Source organism: Pezoporus flaviventris, unplaced genomic scaffold (genome assembly GCF_033815535.1).
Source record: "Pezoporus flaviventris isolate CSIRO_AGI_PZ_B2104156 unplaced genomic scaffold, CSIRO_AGI_Pfla_v1 ptg000019l, whole genome shotgun sequence".
NCBI lineage: Eukaryota > Metazoa > Chordata > Aves > Psittaciformes > Psittacidae > Pezoporus > Pezoporus flaviventris.
In genome coordinates, this window is record NW_026892567.1 from 216531 (window position 1) to 232300 (window position 15770).

General features: G+C 56.0%; 1 protein-coding gene and 1 long non-coding RNA gene across 2 annotated transcripts in view; one reads left to right on the plus strand and one right to left on the minus strand.

Annotated features, from left to right (window-relative positions):
- LOC133270185 (serine/threonine-protein kinase pim-1-like) overlaps nt 1-2809 on the minus strand; it is a 43781-nt gene extending 40972 nt beyond the window's left edge. Inside the window, exon 1 of the mRNA XM_061455181.1 lies at nt 2804-2809. Within this exon, the coding sequence (XP_061311165.1) occupies nt 2804-2809 (6 nt within the window). The remainder of the gene's footprint in view (nt 1-2803) is intronic.
- The window catches only part of LOC133270201 (uncharacterized), a 378511-nt gene that overhangs the window by 129126 nt on the left and 233615 nt on the right, over nt 1-15770 (plus strand). Inside the window, exon 2 of the long non-coding RNA XR_009743689.1 lies at nt 13806-13977. This is a non-coding gene — a long non-coding RNA (uncharacterized LOC133270201). The remainder of the gene's footprint in view (nt 1-13805; nt 13978-15770) is intronic.

The window sequence follows — 15770 nt, forward strand, 5'->3', positions numbered from 1 at the left end:
AATCACGGAATGGGTTGGGTTGAAGGCACCTTAAAGCTCATCCAGCTCCAACCCCTGCCATGGGCAAGGACACCTTCCCTGGAGCGGGATGCTCCAAGCCCCATCCAACCATGCCCACTTCCAGGAATACCACACAAACCCCATTCCTTCTGCACCAATCCCTTTCCAATCCCTTCTTTTCCCCATCCTCCCCCTCCCCCTCCTGGGCAAATTCCCTGGATTTGGCACCATTTGAACTCCCCCCCACCCCCCCCAAAGTGGCTTTTAACAAGAACCTGGGCCCCATTCCACCTCTTTTTGGCCCAAAGAAGAAGCTGGGAAGCTGCTTCTGGGGCAGCAGCCATGTCCTTGGATCCGGGCACGGAGGCTCCTGCTGCCAGATCCCGCTTCCAGGCTCTGGGATACAAGGACAACCCCTTCACCACTCCTTGCCCACCAAATCCCAGGATTTTGGGTGCTTTTGAGGGGCAAACAGTGGTGGTTTTGGGATCAATGTGGGATAAATCCTCACCAGGGACCTTGCTCCATGGGGATGCTGCTTCTGCCCCCTGCATCCCTCATCCTTGCGGTTCCTTGGGCACCTTCCTGGTCCTTTTGGCGGGCTCCCATGTGCTTGTTTGAGCCTTTGGGTGCCCCCATCTGCTTCCATTGCCCTTTGGCGTGCCCCCATCCATTTTTGGGTGCCCCCCATTTGCTTCCATTTTTTGCATCCCACAGAGCTCCAGAGCATCCCATAGGGATTCAGATCATCCCAAGCCCATCAGACCCCCTCCATCTCCGCATGGAACCCCCCATGGAATCCCCCATGCCCCCCCCCCCCCCCCCCCCATGAAACCTGCCTCTCTATGACATCAGCCGCAGCACCAAGGGACCTGTATGCAGCACCCGTATCCCTGGGGCAGTTGCGCTTTGGGCGCAGTGGTGGTAGCAGCTCCTTGGTGGCAGCTCCTTGGTGGCAGCTCCTTGGTGGCAGCTCCTTGGTGGCAGCTCCTTGGTTGCAGCTCCTTGGTGGCAGCTCCTTGGTTGCAGCCCGCTGGTAGCAGCTCCTTGGTTGCAGCTCCTTGGTTGCAGCTCCTTGGTGGCAGCTCCTTGGTGGCAGCTCCTTGGTGGCAGCTCCTTGGTGGCACCCTCAGTGGTGGTGGCAGCACCTTGGTGGCACCTTGGGGTCACCCTCAGCGGTGATGACAGCGATGGCTTTGCTCCATGTCTTCATCCTGCTGGCATTGGCCTGGCTGGTGCATGGCTCCTGGGACAGCTGTGGGTGAGTGGCACCAGGCTCCGGGGCTCCTGGTATTCCATAGGGAGATGCTGCTGCTCCCAACCATGGTCACACCAGTGGGGTGGTGGGACTGGGAGAGCCCCGCTTCCTCACCATCACCCCATGCGGTGGCACAGCACAGCTATGGGGCACCCCATAGGGTCCCTTGTCCCTGCGTCACCCAGTGGGGCGGGATGATGCCCGCCCTTCATCCCTAACCATCCAGTGTTGGGCTTCTGCTTCCAGAGGGACCTGCGGTACCCGTCCCATGGCTGATTCCTATGGGGTGTCGCGCATTGTCGGAGGCGTGGATGCGCACCAGGGCGCCTGGCCATGGATGGTCAGCATCCAGTTCCCCACGGCCACCGGCTTCTCGCACATCTGTGGGGGGTCCCTCATCACCCCACAATGGGTCCTCACGGCCGCTCACTGCTTCGTCGGGCAAAAGTAAGGGGGAGAAGGGATTCCAGCCGTAGGGAATAGCCAAGGAGCAGCTCCCGTCCTGTCCCCTTCCCCATCCTGGATGCACTTGGAGGAGCGCTCAGGAGAAGGCTGCTTCCAGCTTGACAGCCCTTGAGCCTAAGGCGAGCTGGGGCAGTGCTTTCCTTTGGGCAGCAGCAGGAATGTGGCTCCTTCCCACCCCTCCATAGAATGGGATGGGATGGGATGGAATGGAATGGATCATGGAATGGGTTGGGTGGGAAAGGAGCTTGGGATCATCCAGTTCCAAGCCCTTGCCATGGGCAGGGATGCCTTCCATAGAGCAGCTTGCTCCAAGCTGGCCTTGAGCACTACCAGGGATGGAGCATCCAAACCTTCTCCATCCATCCCATCCCAGTGCCCTCATAGGGAATCCCTTCCTTATCTCCAACCTGCAATTCCCAGTCAGAACCCATCACCCCTTGTCCTATGGCTCCAATCCCTGCTCTTCCACTCCCTCCCAGCTTCACCACGGATTGGTACGTGATGGTCGGAATCACAGACCTGGCTTGGGCCAATTCCGAGACCCAGAAACGTTGGATCCAGAGGGTCGTGGTCCATGAATATTACAGTAACGTCTCCGGCGGCTTCGACATTGCCTTGGTGGAGCTGGACCAGCCGGTGCAGTGCGGGTACCACGTGCAGCTCGCCTGCCTGCCCGATGCGACGCTCAGGGTGTCCCAGCTCTCCGAGTGCTTCATCAGCGGATGGGGCGCGAGGGAGGCCAGAAGTGAGTGCCCGACGGCCCCGTTGGCCTTGGGATGCCGGGTCATGGATTCATGGAATGGGATGGAAGGGAGGGTAAAGCTCATCCAGGTCTATTGGATGTTGCTCCGACTGGGGATGGAGCATCCCGACCTTCTCCATGCAACCCATCCCAGTCTCCCACCACTTCCTTCTCTCCAACTTGAGCATCCCTGGTTCAGTTGGAACCCATCACCCCTTGTCCCATCGCTGAAGGTCCCTCCATGTCCTCCTTATGTTGAGGATGCAGAACAAAGGGGATGCAGCCCATGCCATGGGACGGTGTTGATGGCTCCCATTGATCTTTTCAGCCCCAAATACCTCCATATCCGTTCCTTCTCCCCCCAGTCCTGACCCCCTTTGTGTCCCCACAGCAGGGGCATCGTCCCCATCTGCCCTGCAGGAGGCCAAGGTCCGCCTCATCGATGCCAAGCTCTGCAATAGCAGCCTATGGTACCGAGGGGCCATCAAGAGCCACAACCTGTGTGCTGGGTACCCGCAGGGTGGCATCGATGCCTGCCAGGTAAGGATGTGCCACTGGGGCTCCCTTCTCCTCTCCCATCTGCAGGGCCTTGCTCTGCATCCCCCTTTATCCCAGCTTTGGAAGCGCATCCAGCTCCTGCTCCATCATCCCTGCGCAGGGACCATAGAGGTTGGAGCTTTAAGAGCATTGAGATTCCACCACTAAACCATGTCGTGAGCATGGATTCATGGAATGGGTTAGGTTGGGAAGGAGCTTAAAGCATCCAGTTCTAAGCAAGGGGCAAGGATGCCTTCCATTAGACCAGGTTGCTTCAAGCCCCATCCATCCTTCTCCATCCAACCCATCCCAGTGTCCCAGCGCCCTCATAGGGAACAATTTCTCCTTATCTCCAACCCATACTCCCTCGTTCCAGTGGGAACCCATCACCCCTCGTCCTATGGCTCCAATCCATGCTGAAGGTCCCTCTCCACACCCAAATGATGAAGGAGAACCCTTCCATCCAGATAGGGTAACAGCAGTGGTCCCCTCCGGCATTGCCATAGCGACCCATCCCCATCCTCATCCTCTCCCGTTCTCCTCCATAGGGTGGCAGCAGTCGTCCCCTCTGCTTTGCCATGGCGACCTATCCCCATCCTCATCCTCTCCCGTTCTCCTCCATAGGGTGGCAGCAGTTGTCCCCTCTGCGTTGCCATGGCCACCCCTCCCCATCCTCTCCCCTTCTCCTCCAAAGGGTAGCAGCAGTGGTCCCCTGAGGCGTTGCCATGGCCACCCATCCCCATCCTCATCCCCTCTCTGTTTCTCCTCCATAGGGTGACAGTGGCGGTCCCCTCATGTGCCGGGACAACCATGCCAACTTTTTCTGGGTTGTGGGGCTGACGAGCTGGGGCCGCGGCTGCGCCAGGGCCAAGCAACCGGGGGTCTACACCTCAACAAGGCACTTCCATGAGTGGATCCTCCACCAGCTGTGGACGTTCCGCTCCGCGGGAGCCTCCGCGACGCCCCCGACATGGAGCCACCAGCACGGCTCGCATGCGCCCATCCAGCAGACGATGCCGGCTCCGACGGCCTCGAGCACCAGTGACATCTGCTCCTTCCCATACCGGGTGCTCGTGGAATTTGTCAGTCGGGTGCAGGAGCTGCTGCAGGCTCTAAGGGGGAAGAAGCCTTGAGGAGCGGCGTCGCTTGAAGTTGGCTTCAGCTTCAATACAGTTGCCTTATTTTCCCATAGAGAGGATGCTTTGCGTGCTTCTGGTCCGTGCGCGGGGATGGGGATGAGGGATGGAGGGCAGGGAACAGTGGGAAGCGGGAGCTGGGAATCAGGGAATCAACCAGTTTGTGAAAGACTTTCAGGAGCATCAAGTCCAATCATTGCCCCACCATTAAAGCATGGCATGAAGAGGCAGGTGGGACAGCTTCCATTAGACCAGGTTGCTCCAAGCCCATCCATTCTTCTCCATCCCACCCATCCCAGTGTCCCAGCACCCTCACTTCCTTATCTCCAACCTGAACTTCGCTGTTCCAGTTGGAACCCATCACCCCTTGTTCTATGGCTCCAATCCATGCTGAAGGCTCCTCTCCACACCCAAATGATGAAGGAGAACCCAAACTTCCATGGTTCTGCTTCATCCCTGCATCCAGCTGGAGCATCCCACTTCATCCCTGCATCCAGCTGGAGCATCCTGCTTCCAGGCTTGGGATCTTCCCTTAGGACCTCACAAGCTTCAAGGTTGTATCCATCCCAGCTCCCAACACCCATCCCAGCACTCTTTGGACCTCTCCCAGATGCCAGCACTGGGGTCCCCAGTGCCTGGAGCAGGGACTGGGGCCAGGGCTCACAGCACCCAGTGCACCCCCAGCACCCATAGAGCCCACAGCACCCATAGCATGCATTGCACCCATACCACCCCCACCACTGCCAGCAACCACAACAGCTCCAGTGCACCCAGTCAGCCCAGCACCTATAGAAACCCCAGCACCCACAGAACCCCCAGCACCCTCAGCACTATATAGCTCCGGTATCGGGGTCCTAGTGCCCGCCCGCTGCCTCCTCCCTGTCAGGAGCCGGTCCCAGTGCCCGCCCCCTCTAGCGCCGGAATCAGGGTCCTAGTGCCCGCCCGCTGCCTCCTGCCTGGCAGGGACCGGTCTCACTTCCTCCCCCCCCCCCAATAACTCCGTGCCGCAGAAAATACATGGACTCAGTCAGAGATCAATATGATCAGACAAAAGCCGTTTTTTACAAAGCCGTAACTCCTTATATACTATTTCTTACATGCACTTACAGTGATTTGGCATATTATGATTGGAGACATGTCTTGATTTGGCATATTATGATTGGAGACATGTCTTGATTTGGCATATTATGATTGGAGACATGTCTCAAAGACCCTTTGTAACTAACATAGAATTGGTTAAGCACAGGTGTGAGAACTTGACCTCCAAAGCTTGCCAACAGTGCACAGTTCTCATTACCTCAGTGAATTCCAGCTTCTTCTTATCTTGCTTGTTCAGGCTTCCTCGGGCCTCTCACGGCCTTGCTGCATCTTTCAGGATTATTCAGAATTTATGTACCAATTATCCACTCTCCTGTGAGAACACTGCCTCCACATCTCCCCCTTTTTGTTTTATATATGTTTTGGGTGACCCTACTTGAGCAGGGATTTGCCCTAGATCATATCTCCAATATATGCCAACTACAGGCTGCTGGGCCTGCCCCTTTTTTCTGCTGTATGGCTCTCTGGTAACAGGGGAGGCCATCCTTCACATCAAGGTCTGGCATGGCATGTGTCCCCACTGCCAACAGCGGAGCCCAAACAGCCCAAAAGCAGGACAGAAACACCCCAGAAGGACCCCAAAACCACCCTGTCCTGCTTCTCCTAGGGGATACAGGGTCAGAGCCCCAAACTAGCCCCAAAAGAGGCCACAAATACCCCAAATACACCCCAAAACACCCTAAAACCACCCCCAAAACCACCTTGTCCTGCTTCTCCTAGGGGATACAGGGTCAGAGCCCCAAACTAGCCCCAAAAGAGGCCACAAATACCCCAAATCCACCCCCAAAACCACCTTCACAGTATCACAGTATGCTAGAGATTGGAAGGGACCTCGAAAGATCATCTAGTCCAATCCCCCTGCCGGAGCAGGAACACCTAGATAATGTTACACAGGAATGCATCCAGGCGGGTTTTGAATGTCTCCAGGGAAGGAGACTCCACAACCTCCCTGGGCAGCCTGTTCCAGTGTTCCGTCACCCTCACCGAGAAGAAGTTTCTTCTCAAGTTTAAGTGGAACCTCTTGTGTTCCAGTTTGTACCCATTACCCCTTGTCCTATCATTGTTTGCCACTGAGTAGAGCCTGGCTCCGTCCTCGTGACACTCCCCCTTTATATATTTATAGACACTTATAAGGTCACCCCTCAGTCTCCTCTCCTCCAAACTATAGAGACCCAGCTCCCTCAGTCTTTCCTCATAAGGGAGATGCTCCACTCCCTTAATCATCTTCGTTGCCCTGCGCTGGACTCTCTCCAGCAGCTCCCTGTCCTTCTTGAACTGAGGGGCCCAGAACTGGACACAATATTCCAGATGGGATCTCACCAGGGCAGAGGAGAGGGGAAGGAGGACCTCTCTCGACCTACTAACCACCCCCCTTCTAATACACCCCAGGATGCCACTGGCCTTCTTGGCCACAAGGGCACAGTGTTGGCTCATGGTCATCCTGTCGTCCACTAGGACCTTGTCCTGCTTCTCCTATGCAATACAGAGTCAGAGCCCCAAAACAGCCCCAAAACAGAACAAAAACACCCAAAACCACCTTGTCCTCCTTCTCCTACGCGACACAAGGTCAGAATCCCAAAACAGGACATAAACCAAAACCACCCTAAAACCACCCCAAAACCACCTTGCCCTGATTCTCCTATGGGATACGGGGTCAGAGACACAAAACAGGACAAAACCAGGGCAAAAACAATGCAAAACATCCCCAAAACCACCCCCCAAACCACCTTGTCCTGCTTCTCCTATGGGATACAGGGTAGGAGACCCAAAAGAGACCCAGAACAGAACAAAAACACCCCAAAACACCCAAAACCACTCCCAAAACACCCAAAAACCACCTTGCCCTCCTTCTCCTAAGGGACACAGGGTCAGACCCCCAAAAAGCCCCAATCCAGGCCAAAACCAATGAAAAACCAACTCGAAACACCCAAAACAGCCCCAAAACAACCCAAAACCACCCCAAAACCACCTTGTCCTGCTTCTCCTTTGGGATACAGCGTCAGAGCCCAAAAACAGGACAAAAGAATGCCAAAACATCCAAAACTCCCCAAACCACCCCAAAACCACCTTGTCCTGCTTATTCTGTAGGATACTGGGTCAGAGTCCCAGAAAGCACCCAAAACAGGCCAAAACCAAACCAAAGCCAGCCGCAAAACCAGCCAAAAAACACCTTGTCCTGCTTCTGCTATGGGATACAGGGTCAGAGTTCCCAAACAGCCCCAAAACAGGACAAATCACTCCAAAACCCCCAAACCACCCCAAAACCACCTTGTCCTGCTTCTCCAATGGCATACAGGGTCAGAGCCCCAAAACAGGACAAAAACAGGAGAAAAGCAGGCCAAAACACCCCAAACAACCCCCAAAATGGGCCAAAACCAACCCCAAAATCACCTTGTCCTGCTTCTTCTATGGGACACAGGTCAGAGCCCCAAAACCACCCCAAAACCACCCCAAAACCACCTTGTCCTGTTTCTCCTGTGGGACACAATTTCTGAACCCCAAAACAGGCTCAAAAAAGTACAAAAACAACAAAAAATATTCAAACCCACCCCCAAAACAACCCCAAACCACCCTAAACCCACCAAAAAAACCCTTGTCCTGCTTCTCCTGTGGGACACAGGGTCAGAGCCCCAAAACAGGCCAAAAAGAGGAAAAAAACACCCCAAACCAGCCCTAAAACAGCCCAAGCCAACCCCAAAACCACCTGGTCATGCTTCTCCTATGGGACACAGAGTCAGAGCCCCAAAACAGCCCGAAAACAGGACAAAAACAGCCCAAAACACCCCAAAACCACCTTGTCCTGCTTCTCCTACGTGATACAGGGTAAGAGGCCCAAAATAGCCACAAAACAGACCAAAACAGGTGAAAACCAGACCAAAACACCCAAAGCAAACCCCAAAACATGCCAAACCACCCCAAAACCCCCTTGTCCTCCTTCTCCTAAGGGACACAGGGTCAGAGCCCCAAAACAGACCCAAAATAGCCCCAAAACAGGCGAAAACAAGGCCAAAACACCCAAAGCAAACCCCAAAACAACCCCAAACCACCCCAAAACCACCTTCTCTTCCTTCACCTATGGGATACAGGGTCAGAGCCAAAAAAAACCCAAGACAGGCCAAAAACAACCCAAAACCCCCCAAAACCACCTTGTCCTGCTGCTTCTAGGGGATACAGGGTAAGAGGCCCAAAACAGACCCAAAACAGGCCAAAACACCCAAAGCAAACCCCAAAACACCCCCAAACCACCCCAAAACCACCTTGTCCTGCTTCTCCAATGGCATACAGGGTCAGAGCCACAAAACAGGAAAAAACAGGAGAAAAGCAGGCCAAAACACCCCAAACAACCCCCAAAATGGGCCAAAACCACCCCAAAATCACCTTGTCCTGTTTCTCCTGTGGGACACAAGTTCAGAACCCCAAAACAGGCTCAAAAAAGCACAAAAACAACCAAAAACTATTCAAAACCACCCCCAAAACAACCCCAAACCACCCTAAACCCACCAAAAAAAAACACCTTGTCCTGTTTCTCCTGTGGGACACAGGCTCAGAGCCCCAAAACACGCCAAAAAGAGAAAAAACCACATCAAAACACACAAAACCACCCCTAAAACAGCCCAAGCCAACCCCGAAGCACCGGCTCGTGCTGCAGCTCTGCCTCATTCCAGAGCCTTGGATCATCTGGGAGCACGGGATCCCATTGGCATCACAGCTCCTGCTGCTTGGGAGCAGATCCTATGGGATCTGCATCCAGATCCGGATGCTCCACACATGGACACGGATCCAGGTCCGGATCCGATTGTAGGGGGGAGCGCGGACACGGAATTCCATGGGGCTGGAAGAGCAGAACTGGGCTCCCGGACGGGGGGCTCTGGGGTGGGGGGGAGAGACACCATTGCCCACCATTGTCTCCATTGACCCTATTGGCCCCCATTACCCCCTTTGCCCTCCCCATTACCCCCATTGCCCATTACCCCCAATGCCCCCATTACCCCCATTGCCCATGTTACCCCATTGCCCCCCCATTACCCCCCATTACCCATTACCCCCATTGCCACCCGTTACCCCCATTCCCAACTCCCTTCCCACTGCTCCGCACTGGATCCAAAGATGGGGCTGGGGATGCCCCGGTCCCGCCGCACATCCGGTTGCGGCTCCCATTGAGGCTCCAGGGGCCGCCGGTTCGAGCCCCGAGCTCCCGGGTTCGGGTCCCGAGCTCCCGGGCTCGAGCCCCGGTGCCCCCGGAGCAGCGGCGAGAGCCGGGGGGGGAAGCCCCGGTGCCCCCCCCACGGAGCAGCGCCCCCAGCACCAAGCGGCGCCGCTCCCGTAGCAGCACCGGGGCCCGGTGCAACAGCGCCCCCAAGCGGGCGGCCAGGACCCGCGCTATGGGGTGTTGGGGGGCGGGCACTGGGACCCCCAAGTTATGGGGCGCCCCCTTTGTGCCCCCAAGTTATGGGGCGGGGTCTGGGGGTCCCCGTTTGTGCCCTCCCCCAAGTTATGGGGCACCCCCTTTGTGGCCCCCAAGGTATGGGGCAGGGTCTGGAAGTCCCCTATGGAGCCCCCCAAGTTATGGGGCACCCCCTCTGTGCCCCTCTCAAAGTTATGGGGCACCCCTATAGTGCGGGGGTGCCGAGGCCCCTCCTCACGTGACCCGAGGTGACCTGGAGGGCGAAGAGCCCGCGGGGGTGGGGCAGGAGGCGGTGCCGGGTGATGACCACGTGACGCGGAGGGGAGAGGGGGCTGCGGGGGGGGGCGCGCAGGGGCCAGGATCAGGCCCGGGCCCCTCCCCATCCCCCCGCGCCCGCCCCAGTTTGGTCCCGTCCGGTTCCCGCCAATTTCGCCCATCATGGCGGAGCTGGAGCTCCCCTCCGATCCCGACCTGCGCAGGTTGGAGCCCGCGGGACCCCCCAGTGGGGGCTTTTGGGGTCCTGGGGGGGTTGGGGTGCTCCTGACCCCCTCTCTTTGTCTCCCCCCACCTCCAGGCTGTGCACGGGGCCCTGTGCCCCCATCCGGGAGTACATCATGGGCCACGTGCGGCACCGCGGTGAGGGGGGCACCCCAACATCTGGGGGGAGGAACTGCAACATCTGGAGGGACCCCAAACCTCGGATCGGTCCCTAAAATACATGGCGGGGGGGGGGGGTGTTCCTGTAGGAATGTGAAGAAGATCAAAGGGAACCTGCGGTGGTATCCGCTGCACCCCAAAGTGGGGGGGGACACCCAAGCTCATTGGGGAGCCTCCAAAACCCCTCAGGACCCCCCCAAACCCCTTTGCTTGTTAGGACCCCCCCAAAATTCCATTGGGATCCCAACAACCCCCCAGCACCCCCCAATTCGCCCTTGTGGCCCCCCCCCCCCAACCCCTTTTCTTCACCCAGATCCATGCAGAGGAGCCCAAATTCCTTTAGGACCCCTCCAAATCCCATTGGGATCCCCAGGAACCCCCAGTTCCGTCCCATGATCCTCCCCGACCCCCCCCTAACCCTTCCTTTAACCCCCCCCAGGTTTCCTCCTTAACTCGGGGCTCAGGTACCAGCACCTCAAGGAGATTCAGGTTTGGGGGCGGGGTGGGGAGCGTTAGAGGGTTTTGGGGGGGCTCTGTGGGGTTTTGGGGGATCCCACAGGGACCAAAACACACCTCTGCACCCCAAAACCATCCCCCCTGCATCCGAAAACACCCCCTCTGCACTCCAAAACCATCCCCCCTGCACCCCAAAACGCCACCCCCGCACCCCAAAACCATGCCCCCTGCACCCTAAAACCACCCCCATGCATCCCAGAAGCCCCACGGCACCCCAAAACCGCCCCCCTGCACCCCAAAACAGCCCCCTGCACCCCAAAAGCACCCACTGTGCACCCCAAATCTACCCCCACTGCACCCCAAAACAACTCCCTGCACCCCAAAAGCACCCACTGTGCACCCCAAAACAACCCCTCTGCACCCCAAAACCACCCTATGGATTCCCCCATGCACTCAAAACCCTCTCAAGGACCCCCCCCGAATCCATCCTGCAGCCCGGTTTCCCCCCTTGCAACCCAAAACTGCCCTGGGCCCTCCCCCATGATCTTTTCCTCCCCACTCCTGAACCCCAGAACCCTTTAGGGACCCCCTCTGTACTTTAAACCCCCCTGGGTTTCCTTCTGAAGTGGGTGCTGGGCTCATAGGGGTCCTTAAAGCCCCCCCCCCCTCTCCCTAAACCCAGTACTGACACCTTTCGGGGTGCCCCCCCCCAACCTCCATGGTCCCTGCAGCCCTTTTGGGGTCCCCAAAATGGGATCTGGACCCCTTTGGGCCCCCCAGACTCCCCTCAACGTTTGGCTTTGGTGCCCCCCTTGCCACCAGGTTGATGCTGGAGGCCACGGGGCTCTCAGGGGCTCGGGGGGCCCAGATCCAGCAGGGCCCAGAGCTACGGGGCAGCCCCATGGACTCCCCAGAAACTGCCCTGGGGCCACTGAGGAGGCAGCTGCAGGAGGGGAAGCAGCGGCTGGTGGGTGCCAACGGGGGAATATGGGGATTTGGGGGGGTCCTGATGGGCTTGGGGGGGTGGGAAGTGGAATTTGATGGTTATGGGGAGGGGTTGGGGTCCCTAAAGGGCCCCAGCGCCGCTTTTTGGGAGGGATGAGGGATATGTGGTGGTCCTGGAGGGGGATTTTGGGTCTATAGGGGATGACATGGGGGAGTTTGGGGCTTTAGGGGGAATTTTGGGGGTGCTGGGAGGGGGATCTGGGGGTTATGGATGGGTTTGGGGTTAAGGGAGAGGCTTGTGGGGAAATATGGGGCGATATTTAAGGTGTTTGGGGGTCTTGGGGGATATTTGGGTCCCTCCCATGGCTTTGGGGTCCCTCATTTCCTTGTGTCCCCCCCTCCATCCCTTCCAGTCCCGTCGCTGGATCCAGCTCCGGGCTCTGGCCGCATCCAATGGGAAGCTCCAGGCGCAGCTGCGCCCCCTGCAGGCCCAGGTGAGCAAAGACGGGGAGATCGAGGGAGGGGCGGGGGGGCGTGTCCTCACCCCTTTGGCCACGCCCCTTTCAGACCCTAGGGAGAAGGGCGGGGGCTGCTGGAAGCGCTGAGCATGCTGGACTAAAAGGACACAAATTAAGTAGGCCCTACATTAATAACATGTAAATAAGGAAGTAACGTGTAAATAAGGTCAGCCCTACATGAGGTGCGTGTGAATAAAGCAGGTCCTACGCTAATTGCAGGTAATTAAGGGGGGGGTTAATGATGGTGGGATGAGAAATGGGGAGGGTTGGAGGGGGAGGGGGAGAAATGGCAGGAATGTGGGGAATGGGGGTGGGAAAAAGGGGGAGGGGGAATGGGGGGCATAAGGGGGGGAGGGGAGAAAATGGGGATGCGGTGGGGGAGGGGAAGAGGGGACAAATGAGGGGGAGGGGCGAGGAAAGGCCCCATATTCAGCCCCATGGGCCGTAGCCTGGCAACACGCAGGAAGCGGTACGCGGAGACCCCGTTGCTAGGCAACAGAGGCAACAAACCCGGAAGTGCGGAGAGCATCGCGGAACGGGGATGGGGAAAGGCCGAAACACGTGGGGGAGAGGGGGCCTCGATTTCCTGTGAAATCTTTATTTATTGGTTAAGTTTCCTTTTTATACATTCTTAAGGTGACCCCTCTCCCCTCCCCCCCCCCCCCGCTATTTCCATCGGTGTCACTAAGGCTTCGGATAGACCCCCCCCCCATCCCCCCCTTTACCCTCCCCTCTCCCATCCGGGGTATAAAGAGGGGGGGAGGTGCCACCCCTCCACACCCCCGGGTGGGGAATGGGAGGTTGTGTCCATTGGGTACCCTCCCCCAGCCCCTCGTTTTGGGGTGCTGGGGGGGAGGTGAGGCCCATCGCCCCCCTCCCCCACAGACAGCTCATCAGCAGGCACTTAATGATCCCCCCCCCCCCTTCCCCACCCCCATTTTTGGTTACATGAAGCCCCGAGGGAGGGGAGGGCTCTCCTCTGCACCGGTTACTGCAGGGCTCTCCCTCCTTAAAGAGCCCACGCTCACCGTGGGGGCCCCGTCACAATGGGCAAATCCAGAGCGACCGCCACGGCTTTGGGATGGCGGCAGCATCGTGCCCATGGCCACTGGGCACCCAGGGGTGCTCCGGGAGTGGCTGCGGGGGGACCAGCCTCTGCCCAGCCGGCTCGGGGAGGTCCCTCACGGGCTGCTCTTCCTCAGTGCCTTTGGTCCGGAGGTGGAGCATGCGAGGGGTCACAGCTCAACGTGGGCCATGGAACAGGGCGTCACGGCCACCTACGAGGAGTGGAGAGGGACCGACGTTGGCACAGCAGAGAATCATGGAATCCCAGAGTGGGCTGGAAGGGACCTTAAAGCTCACCCAGCTCCAACCCCCAAAGGCACGGGCAGGGACACCTTCCACTAGAGCAGCTTGCTCCACGGCCCTGTGTCTCTGTGCACTCCCAGGGCATCCTGGGGATACCCCCAGAGAATGCCTGCAGCACCTCCAGAGCTCCCCATGGACCCAGTCAGAGCTCCTGCATCACAATGACCTTGGGGACATGGAGACCACAGGGGTGGCTGATTCTGGAACTCCCCGTGTTCAGGTGTGTGAGGTCACAGAACCCCACGGAACCCTCCAGCAGAGGCACCGGGAGACGACAGCTGCCCCACGGAACACAAGCTACCGGTGGAGGAGGCAAGAGCAGCTCCTCTGGTGGTTCCCGTCTTGGTGTCTCGGAGCCGGTGCCGCCTGTGGACACAGGAGCGTGGAAGGAGGTGGGTGGCGATGGCGATCTTGGGGTGCTGTAGGAGTTGCCAGAACACCTCAAGAGACTTCCCCAGAGTGGCTGCTTTGGACTCGGTGTGTGAGTTGGGCTGGCTGAGCCGGCAGCGGAGCGCTGCGGCTGCCGAGGGATGATCCTGGGATCTGCCCTCATTTCTTGTGGGGAGAGCAAGGGCCTGTGGGGATGGGCCAAGGGGGAACGATTTTAACGTGACCGAGAGGGGAGATTGAGATGAGATCTTAGAAGTTGTTCCCTGTGAGGGTGGTGGGACAGTGGCACAGGGTGCCCAGAGAAGCTGTGGCTGCCCCATGGCTGGCAGTGTTCAAGACAGAGCTGAAAATGCCCTGACTCTTTCCTTGGTACATGATTGAGTTGCAGGTTTTATTCCATTTTTGGCTAAATCTGAACTATTTATGGAAGTTTCTAGCCTATTTTAAGCTTTTCCTAGCTATTTCTTAACTGGTTCAGGCTGTTTCGAACCCTTTTTTCCCCAATTCTAAAACTTTTTGAACCATTTTGACCTTTTCCAAACGTTTTTTGTCCATTTCTTACTAATTTCTTGCCATTTCTAACCAATTTTTGCTCTTTCCTGACTCGGTTTGAGCCATTTTTGGCCATTCCTAACCCAGTGTTGCCAATTTCTAACCCATTTTAAGTCTGGCTATTTCTAAAAGAATTATGGCCATTTGTATCCTAATTTTGGTCATTTCTTACCAGTTTTAAGCTTTTTTTTTGGCTATTCCTAGTCCATTCTTGCCTGCTTGTCCCCTGTTTGAAGCATTTTTTACCACTTCTAAACAATTGATGACCATTTCTATCTTATTTTTGCCCATGTCTTACCAGTTTTAAGCCATTTTTGGCAATTCCTAAAGAATTCATGGCCATTTCTAGCCTGGTTTCAGCTTTTCTTAGCTATTTCTTAACCGGCTTGAGCTATTTCTTGGCCCAATTCTAACTCTTTTTAAGCCATTATGGCCATTTCCAAACTGTTCTTGTCCTGTACTTACCAATTTCTTTCTACCCCCTTTTTTGGCCTTCCCTAACTTGGTTTAACCCATTTTTGGACCTTTCTGACCCACTTTAACTTCTTTTTGGCTATTTCTAAACAATGGGTGGTCATTCTCACCTTATTTTTGCCCATTTCCTTCCTGGTTTATGCCATTTTAATGCTAAATGCTTCACTTTTTTATGGGCATTTCTAGCCTGGTTTAAGCTTTTCTCACCTATTTCTAAACTGGCTTGAGCTATTTCTAACCATTTTTTGCACAATACTGACTCTTTAACGTCATTTTGGCCATTCCCAAACCATTTCTGTGTAGTTCTTACCAATTTTTTTTCTGTTCCTAACACAACTTTTGCCCTTTCCTGACTTGGTTTAAACCATTTTTGGCTTTTTCTAACACATTTTAGGTCTTTTTTGGCTATTTCTAAGCAATTGCTGGTAATTCTTATCTTATTTTTGCCCATTTCTTGCCGGTTTTAAGCCATTTTATGGCAATTTCTGAACTATTTATGGAAGTTTCTAGCCTGGTTTAAGCTTTTCTTACCTATTTTTAAACCGGCTTGAGCTATATCTAACCCGTTTTTGCGCAATACTGACTCTTTTTAAGTCATTTTGGCCATTCCCAACCCATTTCTCAACATTTCTTACCTATTTATTTCTATTTCTAACCTGGTTTTGCCCTTTCCTGACTTGGTTTAAACCATTTTTGGTTCTTTCTAACCCATTTTAAGTCTTTTTTGGCTATTTCTAAGCAATTGCTGGTCATTCTTGTCTTCTTTTTG